The sequence below is a fragment of the Battus philenor genome, unplaced genomic scaffold, assembly GCF_028537555.1.
Source record: "Battus philenor isolate CCGP_79_NKW_IND1 unplaced genomic scaffold, ilBatPhil1.0.hap1 SCAF_10, whole genome shotgun sequence".
NCBI lineage: Eukaryota > Metazoa > Arthropoda > Insecta > Lepidoptera > Papilionidae > Battus > Battus philenor.
Genome location: NW_027181662.1, coordinates 7,488,463 through 7,509,428, shown reverse-complemented (window position 1 = coordinate 7,509,428; position 20,966 = coordinate 7,488,463). Strand labels below are relative to the sequence as shown.

The 20,966-nt window shown below is 31.7% G+C and overlaps 1 protein-coding gene across 5 annotated transcripts in view; it reads left to right on the top strand.

Annotated features, from left to right (window-relative positions):
- The window catches only part of how (protein held out wings), an 84,239-nt gene extending 73,048 nt beyond the window's left edge, over positions 1-11,191 (top strand). The window contains exons 3-8 of one of the 5 annotated variants that reach the window (XM_068771293.1): positions 1,759-1,875; positions 2,307-2,447; positions 2,793-2,913; positions 4,170-4,511; positions 6,912-7,029; positions 9,306-11,191. In XM_068771293.1, the coding sequence (XP_068627394.1) occupies positions 1,759-1,875; positions 2,307-2,447; positions 2,793-2,913; positions 4,170-4,511; positions 6,912-6,988 (798 nt within the window). In that variant the 3' untranslated portion in view covers positions 6,989-7,029; positions 9,306-11,191. Of the gene's footprint in view, positions 1-1,758; positions 1,876-2,306; positions 2,448-2,792; positions 2,914-4,157; positions 4,512-5,166; positions 9,284-9,305 lie in introns of those variants that run through there. The other 4 variants (XM_068771311.1, XM_068771299.1, XM_068771283.1 and 1 more) reach the window with 4 other exon arrangements.
- Positions 11,192-20,966: the final 9,775 nt, after the last annotated feature.

Below are 20,966 nucleotides of genomic sequence, written 5' to 3'. Positions count from 1 at the left end.
CGAACACATCTTTTTTTACTTACGGATAATTAACATTTGTTTCAAGAAAAAATCGTACTGACAATAATATCAAAATAATATTAATATGATTTTTAGAAAAATTTTAATTAAAATAATAATAAAAAAAATTATAATTTTACCGCATTACGTTTTTCGACTTACCTACATTTTTATATTTTAATAAACAAATTTCTTGAGAATATTTCAAATAATACGATGACTTTACAAATTGTGTATGGCATAACCGATACAAAGCTCTTTTGTTCTACTTGTAAATTTTTGTAATGTATAATCATGGTCGCTGGATTATGACGTGTAATAACGAATGTATCTCGAAGGTATATATATCCATATCTGATGCTCATCTAGGCCTAAAAAAGAATTTTGTAGTACAAAACACAAGGCCAGGTAATAATTTATCGTAATCATGACATTGTTTGAAACTGTCTGAGGTTCTTCATCTTCAGTTAATTTGTACGCTGTCACGTAGAACAATTTAGCGTGTCAAGCGTGACAAATAATCCGCAACAATTCTGTGTACTAAAAAGTATTTGAAATAACTATGCTATACCGTGTAATGCGACTTTGGAAAATACTAGCTACTAAACGTGTTTTTGGCATCGAGCCAACTGGTCCATTTCTTGGCGCGGGGACGTCAGAACGATTCCCGTCCACGGTTCGTCTACACCGAGCTGACCGACGCTTTGAAGCATTAGAATTGAGGTTGTGTCAAATGTACTACACGTTCGTGCGTTAATACGTACAGGAAATACGGTATATGCGAACCGTTGCGAGTAATTAATCCCGTGCGTCTTAATGGCTTTAGATTTAGTTCATTTGTAATCAGGACTTTAGTCATAGTCAATCGTAATTTAAATGTAGAACGCTATCTTCAACTATTATCTATTGGCCGATCGGGTGGTTATAGGTCTAAAAGCTTGAAAGGGATGAATAAATAGCTCACTTGTCAGTAAAAAGCTTTACAGCATTTACATCTATTTCCAAAACTCTTTGTATAAAGTGAAAGATATATTTGTGTGACAGGCCAATAATTATTGTCAGTACAAAGTCTGAGGAACAAATATTAAAAGATAATTAATTGTAATATATTTTAATCGAAATTTCGAAAACTCTTTTTTCTCATCATGACGTTATTTATTTTTTCCGAAACAATTATTTTTATAAATAGGGTTTACCATACATTAATTTATAAAAAGTGGGCCTTCACTTTTTAAAGCTTTTATATCTTTTATCTATCATCCGTATAAGATTGTCTGGAATAAATCAGGAAAATAATGTAAGACGTAATGAGAGACCTGGGGTGCGAATGAAAGAAAGGATCTATATAGTTTGCGATTGTTGGCGGATTACTTTGTGTTTTTTGCTTTGACTAACAAATTTCTGTTTTTATGTTGATTTAAGAGAAATTATACAACGTTTCCTAGTGAGAACTGATTTCGTTTCTACACTAAACTGCGTATATTGTAAATCTGTAATAATTAGTTCAATAACCCTATTTGTATGTTAATTTTAATGTAAAATATCTATTTTAATTAAAAATTATTAATGACACCAGATAATTTAAGCTTTCTCTTTTTTATCGTTACAACTTAATTTTGATATATTTTTTGCATTAAATTATATCATTACAAAATATTCAGTGTTTACTAATGGAAGCGGAATCTAAAAATGAATTCAGTTCGAAATAGTCCGACTAAATAATGTCAATATTAATAAAAAAACATTTTATTTTAACAGTTCAACTTCGTCGGAAGGATTTTAGGCCCAAGAGGTATGACTGCGAAGCAGTTAGAACAAGAAACGGGATGCAAAATCATGGTCAGAGGAAAAGGATCCATGAGAGATAAGAAAAAGGTAAACTTTGTTGATAACGTTCTTTGTTCCCGTCTTTAAACATGGAAAACAAATTTTGTAATCTTTAATAAATATTGTAAATTATGGTATAAATAACGTTTAACTTTTCATGCAACCACAATGGATTTTCCAAAGTAAGAACATTTTTCATTCTACTAAAGTAATTCTTACTTTTGAGTAGCTTTTAGGAATAAAAAGGTAAGTGATATGCATATCAATTTTCGACGGCAAGTAGGAGATGCATTGACTATGAAATATCTTAATATAGTATATTATTTACGGTTGCAAATTGTATTGTTTATTTTGATATTTCTTCTATCACATTCTTGGACCATGTGCTTCGATTAAGTTAGTCCAGTTATTCCTTTACGGGGAATGATTGTCTGTGTGGACGACTTTATTGACTACTAATTTTCTTGATGTAATTCCAGGAGGATGCAAATAGGGGCAAGCCCAACTGGGAACACCTAGCAGATGATCTACACGTTCTGCTTACAGTGGAGGACACTGATAATAGGGCGAAGATTAAATTGGCCAGGGCTGTAGAAGAAGTCAAACGCCTGCTCGTTCCCGTGAGTTCTTTGTCTTATGTTTTCATTTTAAATTTTTTAACAAAAAACACTTTTTAATACTATTATCTGTTATATCTAGAATAGGACCAAGATGGTAACAGAATGTAGGAATAATTTTACGCTTGACGTAAAAGTTTTTTTCGACATCAAGCGTAAAATGACAGTCATCGAAAATGTAAAATCATATAAAACAACAAATATGAAATCGGAGTTCAACTCGGCGAAATAAATAATATATAAATAAAAACCTGGGCTCTGAAAGTGCTCCCAAGCTTAGTTACTGTGAAAAGGTTTGCTTTAATATTGGTCAAGCTGAAAATATCGAAAAAAAAATATTATTTTCAGCAAGCGGACGGTGAGGATGAGTTGAAGAAACGTCAGCTTATGGAACTGGCCATAATAAATGGCACATATCGTGACTCCAGCGCGAAGGCTGTGGTTCCTGTCAACGGTCAGTGCCTCATAAGTATGGACGCCTTTATGTTTTGTCACTAACCACCTATTTTATTAAAACAATAGTAAAATATTTTCTCTCTATTTTAATATATACTCTCAACCTTAAAAATTACAAGAATTTTACATTGTTCTTCTTATAAATTTGTTTTTATAGTCAAGTATTTGAAAATGTTCTAATATATGTACGGACAATAACAAATACTTTCTCATAATATAATACACCTATTATATCTTAAAAGAATTTATAAATAACGTGATGTAAATTTCTTTTGTTTTTTACTAGTTGAAGTCTAAATGATCTTAAATTGATTGCGATACTGACAAGGTTTCGTATTAACTCTTAATGTTCGTAATAAATAATTGAAATGTTTCGTTACTAACAGAGCAGGCATTGTGGATTAATAAATTGAATATTACTCTTCGTGTCGATGCTGAAATGGGTAAGAATCAATAGTCATTTGTTAAACGTGAAACAGTCTACAAAGGTAACTGAAACTGGTGGGATTTATTTCAAAATGTTGAAACAGTTTTCTTTTTAACACAAAATGTAATATCTGGTTATTATATCTCTAGTTCTATGTATCGCTATAATAATTTTTTATCTATTTCTATATCAATTTTGAAAATAATGAAATTTAATAATGTTACAGCAACATAATTCAACTTTTTGGCAAGCATAACTAAAGTTTTTGTGTCAATCTCACTATCATCATCAATTCAGTCATAAGAAAACCACTGCTGGGTATTCTTCCTCATTAATTTTCAATAATATCTGCTGGTTAACTGAATCAACTTTGCCCATGTTTTTCATCTCTTTTTCGATGAGCAATTAAGGGTCTATTTCGCAACCTACTGTCTGCAAACGAAACGTGTTAACCTATCAATTAGGTTAAAGTGTAGTTGGTATCCTGAATAAAAAGATCTTAAGTAATTTTGTTTTGCATGCATGCATGCATGGTTATTAATTATTAATGTGGGTGACTTCATTTCTCAGTGACACCTACCAATTATGATGCTAAAGGCCTCGATCATTATAAGAAGCTAAGCATATGTATTTATTTTCGCTTCAAATCTGAAAATACTGCTTTTAGTTCTGTATAATAAACATCTAAAATCTGTTCTGTCCTAGAATTATATAATCTGGAAGTTGTCATTTTTGAACATAATGAAATCGTTTCATACGTTATCGTGATCAAAAACATCAGCGTGTTACTTGTTCCAACAATAAAAGCCCACATTGCTGATGCACTTAAGGGGACTTCACAGCTGACGAGGAGTGGAGGCGTGTAGCAGCCGCGGCAGCTGAAACTCAGCGACTTTTAGCACCAACTGGTGGCGTGGCTGGAGTTGGAAGCGTGGCTTTGCGTACTCAAGCCCCACTGGGAGCACCGCTGATACTGTCACCGCGCATGTCAGCCGGCCCAGGGGCTCAAGCCGGACTTCTGAATGGTACTGGAGCCGGGGCAGCCGCCGGTCTACTCTCCCCAGGGGAGCCAGCCCATCAATTGATCTACGCGTCTCCGTACGCCGACTACGCTAACTACGCAGCCCTGACCGCCGCGGCCAACCCGCTGTTGACCGCCGAGTACGCTGCCGCCGACCATACGGGTGGGTTATTCGCCCGTTGATTATACACACCTTTTGATAGCATCTTATTAAGTATGACGTCCAAAAGCGCTTACAATTGAGCGAAATATATTAAAATTAAGATTAGATTTTATTGTCATGTTCATAGTTTATTATTTACTGTACACGAAGCGAAGTTTCTTATTTTATTTTGCTTTCTGACTACGCTACTGTACCAGCATAAAGGATGCTATCAATTTTACAATGAAAATTGAAATTTTAAACCGTATCAAGTTCTTATAAGTTTAACTGCTGTATTGTAGAGAGATTAAAATATAAATTTTGATTGTTATTCTGGTACTTTTCAACGATTTTTATCACAATTTTATGTAGATAATAGCTGCATGTGTAAGTAATAAGGTACAGCAATGTTTCTATGACATGTTCTCATCTTCGTGTTGCATGCTTTTAGTTTTTTTCATGTTTTTTCTCAGGCTTAGCTTGTTTTGCCTGTTTTGCTGAATTTTTTTCACAAAATTAAATTCCTCGAGTAGATGATACAAAATTTGAATTCTTTTAATCTCTGGTCTAACAACGATATCGGATTCGTTACAACACAGCAACTAACCGACTAATAGAAAATGGCGTCGAACTTATTTGAACTGTGTGTGAATAAAACATTTTAATGGGGTTACAGCGTCGAGATATCTACTCGCTGGCTTTTGACAATGGCCGCATTCGCATCAGACCACAATAAGATACGACAGGCACCAACACTCACCGTATCGACTTCTTCAACAATTGTACCGTCCTTAAGCTCTTACGTGTCTGCAAATTATTTTGATGGACGTCTTCTTCAGTCAGATAAAAGCCATGATCAATACGCATAGTTTAAGAAATATTAATTTAAGTACGATCTAGCCTAGTGACTCGAATCTTTGTACCTTCGATGTTATTAATTTTAGACGAGCTTTGTTTACACCTTCATCAGTTTTGTACAGTTTTCATACAAAGTATATTTTGTTTATGAACAAACAAAGATATATAATTTATTATTTAGCAGATTTTATTATATATTAATATATACAAATTTTTATAAATTATTTTCAGGTATTTATTACAAATTCTATTTAACCGTTGCCTCGTGATAAGGATGATGGCAGTTTGTTTCGTTGTTTTAGTTAAATATTTTAGTTTAATCCTATTGAAACTGCCAATAGAACTCTATCAAGTTACCGATGTTTCATATACAAAGATGTAGATTGTTTATTATCTTATTTATTTTATTTTATTATCAAGTCCAGGATATTAAAAGAACCCATTAACATATAGTTCTTGTGATAACCCTTGCTTGTAACAAAACTAATCTATTAACATTTGTTAAAGTGAATCCAAATGTTTGGTAGACTTGAAAAATTGTGTAGATTTCTTGGCATCTAAAAATATTGCATGTGAATTTCATCATCCTTAGATTTCCTATTGGATTTTATGTGGATAACAATTGAAGTTTTTCATTAACTTCTAAATCTCTGAATGACGAAATATATGTTGAAAAACAAATATAGCGATTACAAGCGAAAGGGACCAAATAAAAATTTAAAAACGTAACACACACAAAGATTTTATCACCAATCGTAATTCTTATCCAAAAATAACAACACTGACTTCTTAATATTACTATGAAAACCAACAATAATTCAAGAACATTCTAGGCGGTTAGGAAATTTTTACACTTGATTTTAATTTAACCATAAACGAGACCGCACTCTTGGAAATCTTTTTTATGTTTTAACTCGTAATTTATTAGCAATAATATAATATTTATAATACATACCATAGGTTTAAGCATTATTATTATTATCTTTAAAAGATTTTTAGATATTACAGAAAAGAGTGAGCTTTATGAAAATAAACAGCCTTCTTTTACTTATAGTTATATTTATGCCAAGAAATATTGTAAAGTCATATAAAGTATAAATTACTAAATCAGCCATTTTCTGTACCTTGACGGGATTTCAAATACCCAAGATTTGATTTAACAGTAGTTATTTTTCTTATTTTTTTCCAAAGCAATAAATTAATGATAAGTCATGAATAGCCGTAGATATGTTAGTAGATATTAGCGATGCTGCCAAAACAAAAAAAAAAGAAAAATTATGAAATTGACAAAGAAAATATTTGGCAGTGATAATTAAATTAAGAATTAGTGCAAGATTTATGAGATATATTCTTATAAATGATTGAGATTACATTTCTTTCCAGCATTTATGGATTAAGTTTGGGCACCCATGATGTTAACTTGTAGCTTATTTTTCTATATACAGTTAGACATGAAATTTATTTTTTATTATAAAAATCATTATTGGGTGTACCATTTCCCGCAGTTGGTCGAGAGATAATGTTCTATTGAGACGCAGATGATAAATATCCATATGCCGCTAGGTGTGGTGCGGAGGGCGGGTCGGCTCGCGCAAGTGAGGGAGCACCCTTACCAGCGCACTGCCTTACCGGCGCCTTAATTCCCGCCAAAACGCTCTCGCGCCGCCATTTTGTTCTCAAGGTAAAAAGCGCGCGCACACGTATCTCTACGATGAATACGCTTGCATATTTATATCACTCTTTTTAAAAATGTGAAGCTTTCGTGTTTTTTTTTAATGTTGACTTTCTTTTCGACTACAATTTAATTTAAAGCTTAACCTATGAACACGAAATTGGCACATTTATGGCTTTAAATGTCACAAGCCTAATGTTTTCTCGCTACCTAAAATAAATTCAGTTATTTTTAGCAAAAATATTCATCGGTAATGCGTGCGTGCTAATGCTTTATTGTCTCTTTGTGTCCTTTCTATTTATTTTTATTGTGTACTTATTAGATATTTTATTAGTTAGTTTGAGAATAGGATATTATGCCCATCACTACTTCATGCCGGATCTGAAGTGACACTGCATAATTTGGAACTGTGATTTTTATATTTCCTTTTATAGATTTTAAAATCAGAAAACGAACATGTTGTGATGCATTAAATATCTAATACTTTGTTCTGCTTGCACATTTTAAGAAACAATCAATCAATCTATTCTTAAAATTTACTGTTGTCAAATTATTTGAAGTCTGAATTTTTTTCAGTAGTCACAACATGTATTAGTTATCACATCTTTTGAGTAAGTCATCACATCTCGAGTAATGTTTTCGGGTATCATTTAGAAATATGGGGAAAGAAGGATCGTGTTTTCAGGATGTAGGCTATGTCCTTGTCCTTTTACAAAATATAATACATAATACAGTGTTCCATTTTGCCAAATAGAATTTACACAGGTGCTAGAACCGGGTTGTGAAATCCTTCTTTCCTAAATTTATTTTATCCAGTATTTGTCAAGGGAGAGAGCATTTTCAGAAATGTGCCATCAGTCCAGTATTAAACAGAATGCTAATCCTTTGACTTAATATTTTCATAATAATCACAACTTTTTTCATAGTCAAAATAAGTTTTTTTGTATTTGTAAAATGTTAAGCTAGTTGTTTCTATTTTGCCTTAGTTATAATTATATTAGGCTTTCTTATTTGAAAGTTTTTATTTTATTAAGATAATATGCACTTGTGTCCTTGTGGATTTTTGAACAGGCAAACTTATGCCCCTTTACGTATATCACGCTTTTTTACACGAAATGGATTAGATCAAATTGCTATTGATAATTTTTTTATAAAGGTTTATATAAGAGATGAATGTAAGATATTGTTTAAATTGTTGATTTGTAAATATAAATGCATTTTCAGAAAATATATCTACATGCAATAAATTGTCTGAAATTAAAAATTGTGTTGAGTTTTTTTTTTCACTAGCTGGTATAGGTCGCGATATAATTGACTTTTTTTTAATTCAGTAAATATTGATGCCGTGTAGTCATTTGGACAGTTGTAGCCTCACACGACTAACATTGCAACTCCACAAGGCCAAGTCCCCGTTTTATTTACAATAATTAAGAAGTGCACTTTCATAACTGCTATTGTCACAACTTGCAGAATATTTGTAATTATGTATTTATATTATATGAGTCACTAACATGCAAATATGTAAAGACATTATTGGTACGTTATCACAGACTTATTAACAACATTTAATTGAATGCTGTCATGTACAATTATTATAAAATTATTTAAGCATTGTTATGAATAACTTACATACTTGCATTGGGGTGCTATGGTTATACATAAGTGATAAAATTTATTACCTATGCTTGTCTGTTTGGACAATGTTTGATACACAATCAAAACCATGTACCGTTTGTTTCAAGCATTGCTCCTTTGGGAACTATTGGGCATTTAATCCTATATCGTAGATTATCATTATCATACTAAATTATTTAACATTTTCAACCATTAACTACGTAAACTAATGATTTAAGTTTATCCCGTGTATAATTATATTAACTGGGCCAAAAACAGAGTAAAAAATGTCTCGGCACGAATGCCTGATAGCCTCCCTAGAAGTTTTTTTTTTATCGATATATTTATTTGTTTTAAATCCGTACACCGGTCACGTCAATCCGAGATCACGTTTTATCGCTTTTGTTAGCTGCATGTCGCGCCGGTCTTCGTACCAAACAGTTTGATACACTGGACACATGTAAATAAAGCAATCTAGTGATCATTGTTAACTTCCAGAATATTCTTTAAATAAATTTGACCGCGTCATTGTTTCGCTGAACCGCGCCGGCGTTGACAGCTGAAAGCGTTAAGACATTCGAACTCGCGATTGGGGCTAGAGGTGTAGTCGGACCATGACATTTCGATCGATACTAACATTCTGTTTTCTCTCTTCTCGTTAACCCGGCTAGGTGAGTGCTAACGGAGCTGAGGAACTAACAGAAGACGCGGCCGCCCGCCTACAACGGACCCCTAGACGCCGCGTAACATTTTCATCGGAACATCGATCACCATGTAGCTATAGCTGTTGGGCCTTTCACGTTAACATATACTATGTATTTTAATAGTCTAACTATTAACATTTATATGCCTGTTATGTTTATAACATGATGAACTTTATTAACATTTATATTTTTTTTGAAATGGCACACGCCATCGATTATATTTACTGTAATGTATTGTATTGTCGCTTAAACGTGTTGATTGTTAGAAGTTGTTAGGTTACCCGGTTGTCCGTGGACGGCGCTAAATTTAGTTAAGTGTTTAGTTTAAGTTTAAAGAGATCTTATTAATTAATACATATTAAAAATATATTCTTACTTTCAGTTTGAGCAATATATTTATTGCTAGATAATATTTCATATTTAGCGTCGTCTAACAAGCTTGTTGAAGATGAATACGTTCAAAACAATGCCACTGATAAATTTATGGAATGAAATTAAACGTTTTTTTAGAAATTACTTAAAGCACAGTTGGCTTATTAAATTTATTCTTTATACGTTCAATCAAATACTTTAATTTTAGATAAAATCTATTAGTTCGTAATACGCAATAAATATAAATTTTCTAATTATTATTTTGGAGTCCGAAACTCTTTATTAATTTTAATTTTTCACACAATAAAGTTTAGTTAAAGTATATAAAATAAATAAAAGTACAAATCGCTTACAAGCTTTCACAAATTCTATGGTAAGTTACAAAGGAAAATGACTCCGAAAGATTTATTGCGAAGATTGATGACTACATCACAACAGGCAACAAAAAATTTCGCGAAGAATAATATGTAAGTATGGATGCCTTAAACATAATGATATTTTGCTTTATTTTTCCAATTGGACTGATATTCAATTTTCGTAATCTAATTTAAGTTACATTAATAATCCTATCAACTTTCATGCACATGTTTTGGTCATATTTTCCAACCCCAAAGCCAAAGAATAACTAAGATTTCTAATTAAAATTGTATTCAAATTAATTGAATGTAAAAAGTCTTCCTATCCATAAACCAGGAGAAAGTTGATAAGTTTATTATGAATTCTTTTACATAAGCATTACATTATTTGCGATTTATATTTAATCTATAGTGCTTAATATTTATAATTAATGAATTGAATATTTTGTGCATGTTAAGTGCCTTAATTAATGTACAATGTTTTTCACCCACGGGGTTCTTTATACAAATTGTTATATGCTTAATTAATAAGTAAAGTTAGAAGAGATTAAATTATTGTTAACTTTGCTGAATGTTAATGTTTATACATATAATCATTTTTAAAGGAGCACTTTGAGTAATTAATCTCTGTATCTAGTTTATTTTAGATTCGTCTGTAGTTTCTTTATTAGTGCAATCTCTCTGGAGAATCTCTGGTTTATAACAACTTGAAGATTATAATCAAGCCTATTAACAAGGCTTTCCATAACAGTCCCTGAAACTGACAAGTTGGTTTTGTTTCGACTAGGAAATATATTAACGTTGTAATTTGGAAAAAAATATTATGCAGTTATCATTAGACAAAAAAAATCTGCTGAAAACAATCGCAAGCTATTGTAAAAACGCATCTAGGGCATTCGATATAGCTAATTGTGTTGTACAAAGCTATTATTTAATATTTCGGAAGCAATAAAATTTCAATAACTATTAGTAACATTAGTGCAATAGGAATGTTATTTTGGTTAATATTTTATTAGTCTCGACTAAATATTACTTCGAGAATAAAACATTTTAATAGAGAGATCTGATATTGAGATTAAAACGATTATCACATACGTTAATTGAGAGTAAAATTATTTTATTAATTAGATTAGATAAATATATTAGTTACGAGTTGAACTTTAGTAACATTGAGTTAGTTTCACTGATATTATAAAATTTAAAAATAAAATCAAAATAATAAAAAGTATGATAAAATCACCTTTGATTTAAACATGTTCTTAATTTCACATATTTCTTGTAAACATCCTCCGTCCATATTTACTTCATAATTTAAGTACTTAATATGTTTATCTCATATACATTGTCTTCACAAAAAAAACATAATACAACATTGAATCAAAATTTTGTTAGACGCGTTTATACTGACACAATATTCCTTAATTTTAAACAAGAAAATCTTTTATCAAAAAAGAAACTATTAAACATTCTCCTTTCTAAATCATACAATACTTATGTCTTCCAATATTACTCGCATTGTTACTACACTTTAAAATATTTATAACATGTGTTCTTTCTCTTTAAAGTTTAAATGCATCTATGGAAATTTAAATTTTTTTTCGTTATAACATACTTATCGAAATTTAACTGTTTAAAGTGTTTCAACTATAACAGATAATGTCTTAATTGAAAAATTTATGTCGATTTTCAATTAATCGTACTATTTTGAAATTAAAGTTACTTGACAAAAAAATACTGTTATTAAACGCACAGATAGTTTTCCGTACAAAAAATAGCATTTAGAATAAAATGCATTGCCATAAGTCGTTCGATACTTTGTAAACCTATCAGACTCAACAATTTGTGATGAAATTGTAATAATAACGTACAAAATATGTTTGACGGTCTGCAAATAATATAAATATTACTGTTTCAACACGATTACAGTGCAATTCGTTTCTTGAAACATTTTTGTGCCATCAAGCAGACAATATTGTCATTGTTTTTTATTTGTACTTATTGTGTCTTCGTAATGGCAGTTCACGAATCAAGTGCCTTAAAATGAATTTTGTAAATATTAATAATATTATATGATTTTCATTGAAGTATTAATTATAGACGGGAATGATTTCTTATTATTGTTTTCCGGAAAACAAAATATAATATACTTTTGGTTTTAGTTAAGATAGATTGTGCATATTACTTATGTCTGTTTTGATGTGTGTCTAAGATTGATTTGGCATTAGTAAATATATTATATAGTAAAAGTATACGTTGTTTTTATTTACCTCTAGTTATATGCACTTTTATATCAATATAAACAGAGAGTATATGACTCGACGTTGGTTTGCCGATAATATGGTCGTAATGGCTGACACCATGGAACACCTGGGTATAATGTCCTTTGATCTCGGTAAAGCCTCTGGACAATTAGGTCTTAAAATAAATGCGGACTAGACGTAGTTGATATCGAATATCCAAGTTGTTCCATGTACTCGATGATGTGGATATACCTCGAACAAACTGTCCAGCATGGTAAGTTCATCTATAAGAAAGATATCACTCTCCGAAAATAAATATGTTGGACAGCTTTCGGGAAGTTCCGTAACATCTCGTCCAAAATACGTAATGCCCGAAGGTCTTTGTGAAGTATGTGTGTGCGGGTGTCAACTTACGGATCCGTGACAAGGTCGCTATCGGAGGGACTTCTAAGAACGCTCAACCAAACCGAATCAGAAATGAGAAGTTCCGCAGAAGAACTGAAGTCATCGATGTAGGGCGGGTACATCGGTCATGCAAATCATGCTAATCATAAAGGAAAAATTTTGAACGAAAAAGAGAAATAAAAATTATTGTTACATTTCGTTTTATAAAAATGCGAAATAATAAGAAAAAACAACCTGTATTACATTTTTATGAAGCGGCACGCCGTGCTCCTTAATAGGCCCGAGAACTATCTTTTCATATTCACATAACACACAGTAAAGATGCTTATTTGTTTTAATGCCATCTATCGTAGGAAACCTTAACTAACATGTGTGCCAAAGTTTCTCTAGACAAAATAAAAATGACACTAAACGAAATATCTACTATATTATATAGATGGCGCTAAAATAATAATTCAGATTTGTAAGTAGATAACTATGTAAAATTCTAAAGCTTAAAAAAAGTTTTAATTTTCACTTTAACAGTCTTGCGTAAAAGTGAAAAAATATGGTATAAATTGGAAATATTAGACGAGCCACATTGTTTTTTTTTTTTCAATTTAACTGATTACCTGATTAACAAAATTGCTGTTTCACACTTCTAGTAAGGAGAATAGCGATTTTTTGAATTCTGTACCATGAAATGATGTTACATAAAATAAATTCATAAGGTTGACATAGGCACATTTTTATAAAGTCTAAATAAAAATAGTCAAAATGGTAGTCTGACTGCATCCAGTGTGCACCCTTTATAAGGTCGTCTATGGACCTTGTGAGTGGACTTGCTACACTGCGCTTATCTGTCTCATGTCTCAATTCCAGAAACTTAGAAACCGATACAAAGCAGCTGTGGTGTTACAACGTTCAGATTAATCCAAAATTGTCTCTTACGGTTGCTGTAAGAACTGGCTAAGGAAAAATATTCATGGACGTTGGGCAACAGCGTCTTTCGATCCGCACATCAAGCGAGGCAAGAATTGGTACATCAATTTATATCTACACCATTTAAGATCAAACTCTTCAATAACGGCTAACTTAACAATTGAATCAAAACATATGTTACGACCTATAGCGATGTATAAAGAACCTTTAAGGTCGAAATTAATTTTCTAGGAGTTTATATAAACGAAAGCTGATTTCTTAACGTCGACGATATCATGAATTTAGTCACTTATATTGTTAGTAATAAGTAACAATGTTGATTTTTTTAAAACAAAAAGTCAATAAGTCTGTCCACAGACACTTTCGTGTAAGATATTGTGTTCACAGTATGTTCAGGCACCTTTTAGACTCACTCTGTTTAAAGTAGTGAATAATTTGGCAATGGTGGTACTAGGTAAAAATATCTCTGAATTTTTGAGAAAGGCCTCCAAAATTTTATAGAATTCCTACTTTTAATTTTCCATTCTACAGTCATATTTTTTCACTTTTTTCTTTATTTTTAAGGGATATGGAAAATGCTTTCAAATATTTCCATTTATAATTTCGACTTCGTGTTTTTTTTTAATGTTACTTTATAAATTAATTCCGTAGTACGGAACATGTTGATAAATGTGCTCGAAATAAAATTTAACAGTGTACTATTTGACCGTTTTTCCGAAGCCGAGAAATGGAATTTTAAATTCGCTATCGCATGGACATTCCCAGGATAGGTGAAATAAACGGCATGTAGTTTCAGCAATGTATTTGTCAGTATATGTGCTACGAACGTATCTGCATAGTGGCATGCTTGGACATTGGGGCACGTATGCTATTTATTTTGGAGAATTGTTTCCTTTTTCTCGATAACACTTGAGATTGTGAATAAATTAATATATAGTACTTATATAAATCCTAAATTGTACTGCAGTTGTCTTAGGCATTTATTTAAAATTTTAAGGACTATTCAACATTTTTTTTTATTGGTTGTGACCATCGCAACCTCGCTAATGTCGTCGGAAGACACCGGATACCGGCCTTTTTCTACCGGTCTTAATGAAAATCTTTGGGTGAAAGCTGTGTCCACCAGTGGACGTCTTATGATTGAAATGATGATGATGTTACCATTGTAACGACATATCGATATCTGTTCTTAGCACACATCTGCTTCATTTAAAAATGAGATGGTAAGAATATCAGTGAGTACAGTATACAAAACCTATTTTAATATCTCGAATTTAATTTTTCTAGCGTCTTCGTTATCTATCTTGACAAGTTTGTCTCTCTGTCATTTAGGTGGACGTCCTACTGCGGAGGTATCTACTCCAAAACCTTACGACCCCAGTTCTGATCTGTAATTTGTACATATTGTAAAAATAAATGCAATATACATAAATTTGGTCATCCATTTAACAGTATCTTTTTATCATCTATAAGTAAAGTCTTATTTTCTAAGAAGCGTAAAAAGTAATCTTTTGTCTTTGGTTCTTTATCTTTATATTTAAACAAGTGTCCTCTTACAATTATAGTGACAATAATGTATCTTTACTATATAATTACAATGCCTCAAGTGTCACTACAACCCATGCGGCATCTTGTCCTATTATTAGCGCATTGCTTTGCCCCGTGATTACCTTTGATTTATATGCATGAGTTATAAATGGTGCATAATTTGGTCGGCATTTTTATATTGATCGTTTATAGACGATAGGCCTTAAATCATCGTAACAGGATTGATTAAATCTTGTATAATAAATATATAACTCTGCGCAACATGCACATGTTTCTAGTAACTCTAACAAAATTTTGTATTTTGAAATTTATGTTTTTAAAGGTGCGTTCATAAGGACCTTGGACGAACGAAAGTAGCTGACATAGCTCAGTGGATTGACAAGTTGAAGTTGAAGTAAGCAGGCTGCATAGTGCCCACAACAGATCACTGCACAGACCTTAAGATTTTAGAGGCCACGGACCGCTAAGCACAGCGTAGGAAATCCACCCACGAGGTGAATAGATGACTTTTTTAAGGATGTGTGCCGCTTTCAACCAGACCTATTGGAATTTTATGAGGGGGTTTATATCTGACAGTGGACTAATATGACGTATGAACGACCAACGAAAATTTGTTTGGAATATGTGCAATGGAAATAAAATACAATTTTTGAATTCGAGCAAAGTCAAAATGTTATATCAATTACGTATTTCATGGTTATTTTGAAAACGTAAAAGATAATTATGATTAGCGAAGATGTGCTTTTCAAAAAACTTAAAATATTATTGAACGAGAAGCGTAAATTAGTAAGTATTTAGAATAACAACATTTAATTTATGGTTTAGTTTTTTTTTTAATATTCGCTTCTCGTATGAGTATGGATATGTAATAAATATAAATAGATATAATCTAATCTCAACCCTTTTTCTCAAATACAAACACGTGTAAGTGTGCAGCATAATATAAAAATATCTGAGGTAGAATTAACGTTCACTATTTACTACTGTGATGAAAAAATAAGGTGACGTTGTGACTTAAAACACCCGGGAATTAGGAAAGCAGGTATTTTTTTAGGTTAGGAGGACTGACTACAATATTTGCAAAGCTTCTGTTTGTCAAAAAGTTTAATTACCTCCGAGTTACACGTATTTTTGTGAAATTGGTGCCAAATCGCTCAATTTAAAAAAAAATCGACTCATATCGATCCGCAATCACCGTATTCTTCTGATTAAGCTCCGTTTGAATTCTGGCTGTTTAGGAAGCTGAAAAGGTCAATGCAAGGATACCGTTTTGACAGAATTGAGGAGATATAAAAGGAATCCAACAAGGTCTTGAAGGCTGTACCGAAAAAAGTAAAGGACTGGAAAAAGCGTTGGCAAAAGTGCGTTATATGCGGGATTACTTTGAAGGAATTTGGAAGAAAAAATAATTCACATTTTATTAACAAATTCACTTTACAATTGGATCACAGAATTACTTCGCTACATATATAAGGTATAACATACATAAAATCGCGGCAGCGTGAGGGACACAGGCGACTCTCAACTTGCTTTGCAAATTATTCGTTCTGAAATAATCTTGCACTCTATTCTAAAATTATTTTTTATTATAAATTGATTTAATTTATTCTTACATGCGTGTATAACTATATCATATGTTAATATTTACCCATATTTTATTTAAGTTTTAGACTGTTTTTGTTATATCACTTTGTTTTTTTTTTCTTACACTAAGCGAATAATAACATGGCAATGGAACATTCTTATAAGAAATATGTATGTAATTTGACGTAATTATTTGCCATATAAATAAAAATAAATGTCATATAATAGAACTTTTGTACGTTTCATTTTAAATGATATAGCAAAACATTAAAATTTAAAAGTTAAAGGTTATTATTTGCGTTGTCTTATTTTTTCACCATTGAACTATATAGTGGTTAAAAAGGTAACAATTTTAGTTTATAGTAAAGTTTAAATCTGGAGTTTATAAATCAACATCACCTATCGTCATCACCTAAAACCAAATAATTTCGTTAAAAATTTAGAACTTAACTTCTGCTCACCGGTTCATACAGATTATAAATTGTTTTTATACAAAGTTTAGGAAAATTTTTACATATATTTTTTTTTTATTTTATCACATTTTCTCTTATTCTTGTTTTGAAAAGTTACTCTATTTTGTGAAAAAATAACGGGAAAGTCATTCAAACACGACCGAAGTACAACCCCGTATTGTTTAGTGCGAAGGATTGCGCTGCGTGTGTTAGGGCGGCCGGGTCTAGGGAGCAAACGCTCGTAAAATTGCAGCTAGCCTTTAGGGGACCGTCTCAAGACGCTCGTGCATTCTTAGTGACGCAGTATAACACAAATATACAGATAAATCCTAATCTAAATAATACAAATCGTGTATTAATGTTTTTATTTTTTAATCTGGATGCCTAAAATAATGTATAATTTTTTTAATAGACAGGGAGACGTCAAATCTCGTTGCTTAAAGTTAAGAACCTGATTGCAGACATGATATTGCAGAATCCTTTATTGTCGCGCACTATTAATAACTGGTCGCTTCTTTTAACATCGGAGGTAATATTGATTTTACCCCCATATCCAAGAAAAAAAAATGAACTATTAGCCTTGGTAATGTAGATCGTTGGTGATCAAAAATTATTTATCAACATTAGTTTCTTTGAACCGGACTATCACTGCTACCCAAACGGCACTTGCTGATTATACGGGCTTAAGGCGGGAGGGCGCAGAAGGCGCCTGGCCTTAGACCTTTGTTAAGGTAACGTAGCACGAGGACTCCCGAGGGAGCCTCGGTTCGGGGTGCTACGAACCACTATTTAACCGGAATGGGAGACCGTCGAGCTCTTGGATCGCTTTGGTGGACGCACCATGTAGTAGCTAGGCTCAAAGGCATCCTCAAGACCTAGGTTTGGGATGTGACTCGTCGATAATACCCGCTTAGCAGTTACAAGACGCTCGTGAGAACCGAACCTCAGCTTAGTCGGTTGCTAATACTTCGCCAAAGTTAACTTAAATATTTTAAAACGGCTATGTATTTAATTTTATTTTCCGATATCATAACGGTTTAAATGTTATTTTTATTTAATATATGGTATTTACGATTCCTTTTGCTTACCTATTTATAACCTTTCTTGTATCAGGTGTTCAAATTTTTTTTAATAAAATTTTTAAACGTCTATTAAAACTGTAATGAATATTTGTTTGGGAAATAAAAATGAAAGGTAATTACAACATATCTTTATTGATCCATGTAATGTTTCTGTTAATATATTGATTTCCGACAATTTTTGTAATCTCGCAAACTAAATTGGCTTATTAAGTAATTAAAAGTTCAATTAAGAAAAAAAGTGTGGCTTAATAACCGTGAAAGGGTGTAAAAGGCCTAATGGAAAAGTCTGACCAATACATTAATGTCAAAAAATAATTAGCTTTGAAATTAAAAAAAAATTATGTGAAGATCTTTGTAAATAACAAGTGCCTGTTATCAATATGATTAAATATAAGCTATATGTTTTTGAAATAAAACATCAGAGACTTATTTAAACCTTTAAAATTATTTTAGTTGGTTACGAAAAACAAAATTAACTTTATCTTTTAATTCTTAATATTCAAAGTAAAAGTGTATTCTTTATTAGTAAATTTACTGCGACTCTCTATATTTACAGTTTCATCTTTATAGACGCGAAGTGAGCAGTGGTAACCCAACGGTAGAACACAGACTTGCGATTGTTGGTAGCGGGCTAGATTCCCGGGATACAGTGTTATATACACTTCACACTTTGCGCATTAATTCTGAAGGATTATAATTGCTCACAAGTTTCCAGATGATATGTAGCAGCGTCTTCTGAGTACCATAACACCATACTGATATCTAACCCGCCTGCCAAACGTGGCAATTACGGTATATTTGCGTATAGATATCCTATGAATTACAGTGGGTGTCTATCGGCTAAAAAGAGAAAAAAGAATAGAGAAAAGCGAAATCCAGGCATTTAAAATAAAGCTAACTGACGAGGAAAAAAGAACGCCATAAGTAGAAATATTGTAAATAAGAAAAAATATTTTTAATTTTCGTTTATACTTTTGGATAACATAGTTCTGGACGCTGATTATTAGTATTAAAAATATTGAAAATTAATGGAAATAGACTCATCAAAGTATACTATATGGATTAAAACTATTATGATTTTTTATTATTATAATATAAACATTAAGGAAGTAAAGGACAGATAAAACTATAGAGCTATAAGCGATATTGAAATAAATAAAATTTGTTATTAATATGACTATTGTATCTTAGCTTATGTATCTAAATACTTAGTAAATTATCTTAATGATTTGGCTGTACTGTATCGTCAAGGAATCAACCCGGACTAACCTAACAACGTAGAGGGCGGGTGTCGTAAAACTTTCTCCCCTACAGCGGGCTCATATCCACTGCAATGGCTACACCATTGATTTCCTCTACGACAAAACATACTTTCTATTTCGATGAAGACTTGAGAAAATGCCGAATATTAACAATTTTGAAAGTAATATAAATGTTATTTTTGAAACAATAAAAAAATCATCACGAAATTGTGGAGAAGGATTTGCTCTTAACCAAGAATAAAGATCAAATTATAAAACATAATATAGATTTAAACGTCAAGTTCGAGTTTTAATTCCACTAAAGATGCAGCTAATCTAGCATTCTAATATATTTCCAGTATATGTATTACACTTCATTGAAAAAGATAAGTGTAAATTATTTCACTGAATAAAGTGAATAATATTTTTTTAATAATCAATAATTGAACAGCGGTAGAGGACTGACTTGCGATCGTAGGTCATATGTTTGATTCCCAGGAAACAGTCTTATATATAATTGACACTTGTGCATTAATAATATTGGATTTCCCCTGCTCACAAACAAGTTTTCACAGGATGGGCAACAACAGTGTCCTTTGTGTATCCTAATACGACACTGCGATCGCCAAGGCAGGCGATACCTTGTTGTAGGCGTCTATAGGCTGAAACAACGATTAGAGAATAATTAAAAAAAATTATATTCATAATACTTATAATAGCATGTATTAATTTTGTATTTTTAAACAGCCTTTTAAATAGCCTTCTCATATTATTGTTCTGTTATTGTTATTTAATCCGGTTTTAATTTGTCCAAAAATAGTAAATAAGTTGATGTTAGTGATATTTTTAAAAATCTCGTATATTATGCCAATTACGCCTGCTTTATCTTTTCGCGTAATTATACGAATGTTCAGATTGTAGCTGCCATTTCACTGTCAAGTTACGCACGAATTTTTTAAAAAAAATATCACGCAATTTTTAGTCTTACACCAATAGGGATACAGTGTACATTGAAAAAGAGAAAAACGAAAGAAGCTCGGTTGTCGGTAAGCTCTAGTCCAATTAAATTTTTTTGCCCTTACTTCCGGGCTTGATTAATGCTATCCTGAGCCGTTCGGCCTTAATTTTAATGAAAAATTTCCCCAGTGACCGTTGCTCTTCCAACGTTATTTCAGAAAATACAAATTGTTTTTAATTAGTCATTACATTTTACAATTTGGAATTTTCATCTTTGGTATACTGTTCCTATTATTATTTATGCAAATAATTAACGTTTTACTCTACAAACTGTCGATTGTAAAAAAATTTCAACATCTTATGTTTATCTTGACGTACGAAATAGCCTTGTGCTATACATTGCTACAAAATAATAATTTTTTATACATGTGCTCTCATTACTTGAGATATACGATGGTAAGTCTCCATAA